We start from the raw sequence: 9,259 nt of genomic DNA, 5'->3' as shown, positions 1-9,259 counted from the left end.
TCTCGCTCTCTCGGACCAGCATTCTTCTCCTCTGCAGAGCTGCCGAGGACAGCACAGCCGTGCTGCTAGGCCGGAAGCCTGGGCCTAAATTCACCGAGAGACCAGCCATTCGGAAGGAAGCAAGACTCCAGTATCCATCCCGTGTTCCCAGAGATCGTAGAGGCAACCCAGCTGACAACTGAAACAGTGGAAAACCCTCGTCCGGGATCCTTGTGCTGTGGAGCAGTGATCTACCACCACGCCTTCTGAGGAGAACTCAGGCGGATCGGCCTGTCGGGTGAGAGAGCACATGCTCAGCTTCAAACTCTTCCTTTAGACAGTTAACCTAGTGCCACCCTACAGGCCGGAGGTACGTGTTTGGCCTCCAGCTAATACTTAGAGGCCCCTTAACTTTATAGTCATTATACCGAAGTGACTGATGCTGATGAGCGATCGGTTCACCAACGTTGCTGTTCAGGATACTTTGTTTAACTACCTTCTTTCTTTTCATCGTTTACCGTTTGCGGATTACAAAACTAACGTGCACCAACCGGCCGCAACGTGCATAGACTGCCTGTTTAGTTTAAATGAATGGTACAATCCCTAGCTTAGATCTTTTCATTACTGTTAGGCCCCTTTCACATTGAAGCGTTATTACCGTGTTTTTGCGCTAAAATTACTGCCTAATTACCGCAGTTAAAACGCCCCCATGTATCCCTGTCTATCCTTTCACACTGAGGCGTTTGGCTGGCTGTGCGTCGAAAAAAATCCTGCACACTGCATTTTTGGAGCAACTTTTGTGCGCATAAAATAGCGCGGTAAAAACGCATATTCCCATTGAAATGAATGGGTACCGCTATAAAACCGCGGTAATACCGCGTTAAAAAATTACCAGAAGCTGTGGGGAGGAAGTGTAAAGGTCACCTGACCGCAGTAGAGTGAAGGATTCTGGGAAACCAGGAAATCCTGTAGGAAAAAGGGAGAGGAGACAAGCGTGAGAGAGAGAAGAACCCAAATCACTGCAGAATGGAGGATCAAGCTGCTGTTCAACCAGCTGCAGAAGCAAGTACAGAAGGAACATCAGGAAGTGGAGAGCCAGAGGAGTTCATAGACACCATGCGGAGGCACCCAGAACTATGGGACAAAAGGAATGATTGGTATTCAAACCGTCAAAAGAAAATGTCTGGGTGGGAAGATGTGGCTAGTCACCACATAGAAGATTGGAAGACACTGTCTTCTTCCAGAAAAGCTGAAAAATGTAAGTAGCAAGATCCTGATGTAGTCCTGCCTTGAACCATACGGAAGAAAAATATATTTCCAATATATTTATTTAAAAAAATTATATATTTTAAATATATTTACAATATATTGGCCTACGCCAGGGATATGCAATTAGCGGACCTCCAGCTGTTGCAAAACTACAAGTCCCATCATGTCTCTGCCTCTGGGTGTCATGCTTGTGGCTGTCAGTGTCTTGCTATGCCTCATGGGACTTGTAGTTCTGCAACAGCTGGAGGTCCGCTAATTGCATATCCCTGGCCTACGCGAATATATTTTTACATCTATTCCAAAAATTGTAATTCAAATATATTTTTCAAAGGCATATATTTGGAAATATATTTTTTTAAATATATTTGACAGATATTTTTGAGCATCTAAAAAAAATACATTTAAACATATATTGTTAAATATATTTGTAAAGGCATTCCAAAAATATAATTTAAATGCATTTTCCAAAAACATATATTGGAAAATATATTTTTAAAATATATTCTTCAGATTTTTTTAACACATAAAAAAGTCATTTCAACATATATTTTTACATATATTTGTAAATGCGTTCCAAAAATATAATTGTAATATATTTTCCAAAGGCATATATGTGAAAATATATGTTTGTAAATATATTTTCCAGATATTTTTAATCATATAACAAAATGCATTTAAACATATATCTTTAAATATAAACATATATTGGAAAATATATTTTTAAAATATATTCTTCAGATTTTTTTAACACATAAAAAAGTAATTTCAACATATATTTTTACATATATTTGTAAATGCATTCAAAAAATATAATTTAAATGTATTTTTCAAAGATATATATTAGAAAATATATTTTTAAAATATGTTTTTTGGAAAAAATGTAATGTCTAATAAAGACATTTCAACATATATTTTTTCTGATATTTTTGTAACTATGACATAGATAACATTCTGAATACATTTATAAGAGACCCACTCCCATTTTAAAATGGTTTGTTTTACTCTTTTAAAATAAAAATAAAAACCAAAAGATTCAAATAAAATATTACATTTTTTTATAAGATTTTAAGCACATGATCCATTTAATACAAAGCAGATAAACCTCTTGCCGGCGGACCAGCAAAACGTCTTAAAATACAGCAAGTCCGGTTAGCTTGATTTATTGATTGACCTGAATGAATGAGAACCTTCAGACATCCACCTCCACAGTCCAAGGATCTTGTCTGCTTACAGGGTACCGAGAGAAACTCTGGATATAAATCTTCAATGTTCTGTTTAATCCATGAATCAGAAGTTACACTATTATCACCAAACTCGCTCATCAGTGTCTTTATGGTCCTTGCTTTGTGCACTGGTGGGCAGTCATGTTGGAACAGGAAGGGGCTGTCCCCAAACTGTTCGCACAAAGTTGGGAGCATGAAATTGTCCAAAATGTCTTGGTATGCTGACGCTTTAAAGCGGTGGTTCACCCTGCAGAACAACATTTCAGCATAAAATCCGGCATAGTAGCGCGAGCTACAGTATGCCGGTCTTAATTTTTTTATCCCCGTACTCACTGTTATATCGTACATAGACGATTCCGTCTGCCGCGGGGAATGGGCGTTCCTAGCAAGAGGGAGGGTGATTGACGGCCGGCTCTGGCATGTCACGCTCCCCGAAGACAGCCGGAGTAGGTCTCGGCTCTTCACGGCGCCTATTCCCCGGAATCTTCTATGTACGATATAACAGTGAGTACGGCGATAAAAAAATACAGACAGGCATACTGTAGCTCGCGCTACTATGCCGAATTTAATGCTAGAGGGAAAAAAAATTATTATTTTTTTTTATATAGGGTGAACCCCCGCTTTAAGAGTTCCCTTCACTGGAACTAAGGAGCCAAGCCCAACCCCTGAAAAACAACCCCCCACCATAATCCCCCCCCCCCCCTCACGATAATCCCCCTCCACCAAATGATTTGGACCAGTGCACAAAGCAAGGTCCATAAAGACATGGATGAGCGAGTTTGGGGTGGAGGAACTTGACTGGCCTGCACAGAGTCCTGACCTCAACCTGATAGAACACCTTTGGGATGAATTTGTGTGCAGACTATGAGCCAGGCCTTCTCATCCAACATGATTGCCTGACCTCACAAATGTGCTTCTGGAAGAATGGTCAAACATTCCCAGAGGAATTGAAGCTGTTACTGGGGGTTATTTGTGAAAGGCAAATCCACTTTGCACTACAAGTGCACTGGAAAGTGCATTTGGAAGTGTAGTCACTGTAGATCTGAGGGTAATATGGAAGGAAAATAAAAAACAACATTTTAGCTTGCACATGATTGGATGATAAAATCAGCAGAGCTTCCCCTCAATTCAGAGCTTCTCCTCTGATCTACAGTGATCTGCAGCGATTGCACTTCAAGTGTATTTGCAGTGCACTTGTAGTGCAAAGTGGATTTGCCTTTCGGAAATAACCCCCATAGACTGGGATGCCATTAAAGTTCATGTGCGTGTAAAGGCAGGTGTCCTAATACTTTTGGCAATATATTATATATAGTATATATTAGGGCTGTCGAATATAATCGATGCAGCGATGCATCGCGATTCGACCCCCGGCGATTCTGCATCGATGCGGTTGCTTTAAATAATCGATGCATGTTGATGACGTCAGCGTCGCGTCCGCCTTGCAGAGCCGAGTCGGAAAAAAAAGTTTTTTGGCGCCTTCTTTCCCGCCTCCCGCCTCCCGCTGACGTGACGACAGTGACACCCCCCTCCCCCTGTGTCGCACGTGTGAGTCGACTCGTGAGGAGGACTGGAGAGGAGACGGACGGAGCAGCACTGAGCACAGCGGACCCGTCCTCGTACCCCCAAGAGCGCTCAGAGTGTACAAAAGAAAAAAAACAGGCTGACAGTGTCTTGCAGGGGGACAGAGGAGGAGGAGACCGCAGGACTGGAGTGAAGGAGACGAGTGAGACCCGAGCTAGGCCGCAGCCACCGCCTGACACAGTGCCGCACACTCAGACACAGTGAGCAGCAGTGGCAGGCAGCACATGCCACATGGGAGCACAAACTGGTTAGTAAGTTACCCTTCTGCATTTTTTTGGGGGATTTTTATTATTTTTGGGGGGGAGATGATGATCTGCTTCTGCACAATTGCACACTGTCTGACTGTCTGGCATATCTTTGTATTACTGTGATGCATGTGATCAGTGATCACTCACTAAGACCTCTAACTTAGTTTACAGCATTGCAAAAAGCTGCAAGTCAAATACACTATGTGTATTGAATACACTACAGTCAGTGGCAGCTTTTTGCAATGCTGTAAAGTTAGAGGTCTTAGTGAGTGATCACTGATCACATCATTTACAAAGATATGCCAGACAACACTGTTTGCAACTGTTCAATACTGCTGTTCTTGGGATTGTCATGTGGTTTAAAGCACAACTATTTAACAATATAACATGCCTGCCTGCCTGTTTGGTTACTTAAAAAATAAAACATTTTGACTGTTCTGTCCCATACATCTTGAACTGGGTATTTTACAATTTTTAATTTTACCCCCCTTTTCACTTTCCAGTTTCGTGATGCAATCAATCAATCAATTGCTATCTTTTTTTTTTAGGAGAGGGAGACCAGCCCATCCGTTACCCGGCTCGCAGGACAGGGAGCTAGGCCGCAGCTGCCAGTGCCACACACTCCGAGTCCCTTCATCATCACAGGCAGCAGGAGAGGAGACCCGCAGGTGCCACGTGCCAGCCAGACTCTGCCACCTTGTTGTGACAGGTAGGTGACCATCACACAGATACACCACTCACAGAGACTGCAGCTGCTCACTGCCTGTTACCGTACCTAAAAAAAAAAATTGTCACTTGTGTCACCTCACCTGTCCGTTTTTCCTCACTCCTCAGGCTCAGTCCAGTCCACCACAGGCAGGAGGAGAATCGCTCCACCACCAGCAGCCAGCAGTGCCACCACCACCACCACCACCACCACCACCACCAGCACCACCGTCGTCGTTATCATCGTATCATCATTAATCAGGTAGGAAAACTAATAAACATCATCTTTCACATTATATTAAATAACTATGTCATGAAAGGTTTAATGAGTTTAAGTGACAATCACCAGACCATACCATTGCCATTTAATTAATTATGGTTACGTTTATGACTGTAGGTCTGCAGTGCTGGTGCTGGTCTAGGTCTATATATCTCTATCTCTAATCCATTGAATGTTCTGTCCTGACCATTTGTCCACTTGTCCAGTGTGACTGTCTTGTCTTAGTGATGAATGATGATTGTTTGATCACAACTTTATTGATACTTTTTGAGAGCATTTATGGTTTTGCTCATCACTGCCCCAGCCCCACACATGCTGCAGCTGCACTGCAAGGCAAGTGCATTGTGTGTGGGGCAGTAATGATGAGCAAAACCAAAAAGCATCATATTACAATACAAACAAGGTAAGTATGAACTTGTGAATTGTGAATCAATCACCAAGACAAGACATTCAAATGATGCATAAAACCAGAATTAATGAAATGGGTGGCACTGGCATTATGTCATTGGGGGGGGGGGATGTTGGCGGGACATGTTGTTGTTGTGTTATAGCAGCCAGTTTGTGATCTCAAATAATGCCAGTGTACCAGATTGGAGAAGGAGAGAGAGTGCGATATAACGTGACCGGCTGTCGCTGACTCTCTGAGACTGTGACCATTGCAATGCCAATGCATTGACCAATGACCATGACCACCACCAGTTGAGTTGACCAACCACCGGCGGCAGACGAGGTGAGGGGCCAGGGCGCATTTTTTCTTTTACACATGATGAATAATGATAGTTGACACTTGACAAGTTGACAGCGACTGCGACTAACTGCGTGTGTGGGGGGGGGGGTAGAATAATAAATGAGGATTTTACATATCATACAATTACATACATACTAGAAAGAAACGTGTTACTTTTTCTGTTGATCTCGTGGCAGGCTTTAGGCTTAGTCACTCAAATTTTTTTTTTTTTTTTTAAACTGACAGAGTTTGACAACATCATCGTCACGTCAAGACTTGTGTCATCCCTACTCACAAATTCACATAGATGCCTGGCATGCATTGCATTTGCTAGTAAATAAAAATGGCAGAAGTAGAACAAAAGGAACGAGAGATAAAAAATGCACCTAGCTTTTTAAAAGCAAACATCTGGGAACATTTTGGCTTTTATGAAAAAAGTGGCAAGCACGAATTGGACAAGTCATACGCTGTGTGTAAAATCTGTCACACAAAAATTAAATATCTAGGGAATACTACTAATCTGAGAAACCACGTCAGCCGTTTTCACCCAGAAATGCTAAAACCTACCACCACCACCAAGGAAATGAACCCAGATCAGCCAAAAATTGATGCAATGTTACAGTCAACTTTGCCGCCCAACTCTGAAAAGGTAAAGAGAATAACAAAAGCTGTGGCAGCTTTCATAGCGAAGGACCTGCGCCCTTACTCTGTTGTGGAAAACAGTGGGTTTCGCTACCTTTTGAAGACGATAGAGCCGCGTTACAAGATCCCGTCACGAAGTCACTTTACAGAAAACGTCATACCTGCACTCTACCACGAAACCAAAGCTAAGATAATTGCATCAATGAGCCAAGCAAGTCGAGTCGCAATAACGTGTGATTCCTGGACTTCAGTCACGACAGAGTCTTATGTTACAATAACAGCACATTACGTTAGTAAGGACTGGCAGATTTTGTCGCATGTACTGCAAACGAGAGCCATTTATGAGTCTCACACGGGTGCTCATCTGGCAGAGCTACTTTCTCATGTTGTGGAAGAATGGCAGCTGTCCGATAAATCTGTAGTGCTTGTGACCGACAACGCGTCAAACATGATAGTTGCAGCTCAAGTTGGAAAATTCCCCCATGTGAAATGCTTCGCCCATACACTGAATCTTGCATCCCAGCGAGCGTTGAAAGTGGCCACTCTCTCTAGGCTTCTTGGCAGAGTACGTCGGATATCCACATTCTTTCACCGCAGCACTAGAGCAAGCCACTGTCTAAAAGAGAAACAGAAATGTCTTGGCTTGAAGAATCATAAGCTGATAACTGATGTGGCAACAAGATGGAACAGTGCATACGACATGGTCGAGAGGTTCTTGGAACAACAACCTGCAGTCTGTGCCACCTTGCTGTCTCCAGAAGTCAGAAGAGGAGAGTCCGATCTCTGCACTCTAAACGAAACAGATGTGTCAAATGCAGAGGACGCCGTGAGTGCATTAAAGCCAATGAAGGATGCAACCATGCTGATGTCAGAAGAGCGCAATCCAACAGTTTCTCTCATTGCCCCTATAAATGCACAACTTCTCCAGAGCATGACAGACACGATGGGAGACACACCCATGATCCATGAGATCAAGAATTCTATTAGAACAGATCTCCAGAAGAGGTACAGCAGTGAGGCCGAGAAGAAGATCCTTCATACAGCCTCTGCACTGGATCCTCGCTTTAAGGGACTGCCTTTCATCCTCACAGATGAAGAAAGATTGGAGATATTTAAAGGAGTCACTGAGGAAGCTGCATCCTTGGAGGTAATTAAATTAATTTGAAGAATTCCATCATGTTTCTTCTTGAAACGACAGTAGCACTACCACGCTTCTGAATCTGATGCGGTGCGGGAACTGTACTGTCCGTTTCCTGTGCTTTTTCATCACCCCATCAGAATCAAAGGCATTGACATTTGTGTTTTTACTTATTGTTTTTTTTCCGTTTCTTTTTTGTTCAAACACAGATTACATCAGATGAGAGTGAGAGGACACAAGAGGATCATCAAGTGCCTAGAAGAAAACGAACTCTGGAAGAAGAGGACAGTTCACCCATCGAAGACAACCATTCTCCATCTCCACCATCTCCTCCCAAAAAGGCCAGATCGCTGCTCGTGAGTTTGCTGGGACAGTCTTTCACTGACACTGAAGGTACAATAGAACCCAAAAAGACCCCCTATGCCAAGGCTGAAGAGGAAATGGAAAACTATTGTAAAGCCCCACCTCTGCCTCTCACTGAGGACCCTTTGAACTGGTGGCGTGAGCATGAGGTCATATTTCCCCTCCTTTCTCGGCTGTCAAAGCAATACTTGTGTATCCCAGGTACAAGCGTGTCTGCAGAGCGGGTTTTCTCCACTGCAGGAGATGTGGTAACTGCAAAAAGAAGCGCCCTCAAACCAGACCATGTAGATCAATTGGTGTTCTTACAGAAAAATCTACATGTTCCCAAATGCTGAGCAGTGTTTTTAATTTTATAGATTTTGTTTATAGCATTGTCTCTGCCACTGAAATTTTTTATTTCTCTGTCTCCCCTGCCAGACTCCCCTTTTCCCTTCCCCTCCCCTTTTCCCTTCCCCTCCCCTTTTCCCCCTTCCCCTTCCCTTTTCCCTTCCCCTTCCCTTTCCCTTCCCTTTCCCTCCCCTTTCCCTCCCCTTTTCCCTTTCCCTCCCCTTTTCCCTTTCCCTCCCCTTTTCCCTCTCCCTCCCCTTTTCCCTTTCCCCTTTCCCTCCCCTTTTCCCTTTCCCTCTCCCTCCCCTTTTTCCCTCTCTCTCCTCCTTTCCTTTTTTTCCCTCTTTCCTCCCTCTCTCCTCATTCTTTCCTTCCTCCCTCTCTCCTCATTCTTTCTTTCTTTCTTTCTTTCTTTCTTTCTTTCTTTCTTTCTTTCTTTCTTTCTTTCTTTCTTTCCTTCCTCCCTCTCTCCTCATTCTTTCTTTCTTTCCTTCCTCCCTCTCTCCTCATTCTTTCCTTCCTCCCTCTCCCTCATTCTTTCCTTCCTCCCTCTCCCTCTTTCCTTCTCCAAGAGAAGGAAAGAAGGGGAGAGAGAGAGAGAAGGAAAGGGGAGAGACTAAAGGAGGAAAGGAGGAGAACTTTTCCTCTCCTTCGGCTCCTAGTCCTACTAGTCCTTTCCTCAATTTTACCTCATTCTTTCTCTCCTTTCTCTTTCTTTTCTTTCTTTCTCTCCTTTTTTCTGTCTTTCTCTATCTCTCTTTCCGTCTCCCTATCTCT

At 43.3% G+C, this 9,259-nt stretch overlaps 1 protein-coding gene across 4 annotated transcripts; it reads left to right on the top strand.

Moving 5' to 3' along the window:
* Window positions 1–3,788: 3,788 nt before the first annotated feature.
* On the top strand, window positions 3,789–8,568 carry LOC120917471 (E3 SUMO-protein ligase ZBED1-like). 4 transcript variants are annotated; one of them, XM_040328774.1, is made up of 5 exons: window positions 3,789–4,299; window positions 4,849–5,009; window positions 5,135–5,267; window positions 6,259–7,801; window positions 8,002–8,568. In XM_040328774.1, the coding sequence occupies exons 4-5, from the start codon at window positions 6,356–6,358 to the stop codon at window positions 8,488–8,490; spliced, it is 1,935 nt and encodes a 644-aa protein (XP_040184708.1). In that variant the 5' UTR covers window positions 3,789–4,299; window positions 4,849–5,009; window positions 5,135–5,267; window positions 6,259–6,355; the 3' UTR covers window positions 8,491–8,568. The 4 variants fall into 4 exon arrangements, with proteins under 4 accessions (XP_040184708.1, XP_040184709.1, XP_040184707.1 ...); XM_040328775.1 differs by having other exon boundaries at window positions 3,789–4,303; XM_040328773.1 differs by lacking the exon at window positions 3,789–4,299 and having other exon boundaries at window positions 4,490–5,009.
* Window positions 8,569–9,259: the final 691 nt, after the last annotated feature.

Source organism: Rana temporaria, chromosome 11 (genome assembly GCF_905171775.1).
Source record: "Rana temporaria chromosome 11, aRanTem1.1, whole genome shotgun sequence".
NCBI lineage: Eukaryota > Metazoa > Chordata > Amphibia > Anura > Ranidae > Rana > Rana temporaria.
Note: the sequence above shows the minus strand (reverse complement) of the source record. Positions and strands in the feature narration are given on the sequence as shown.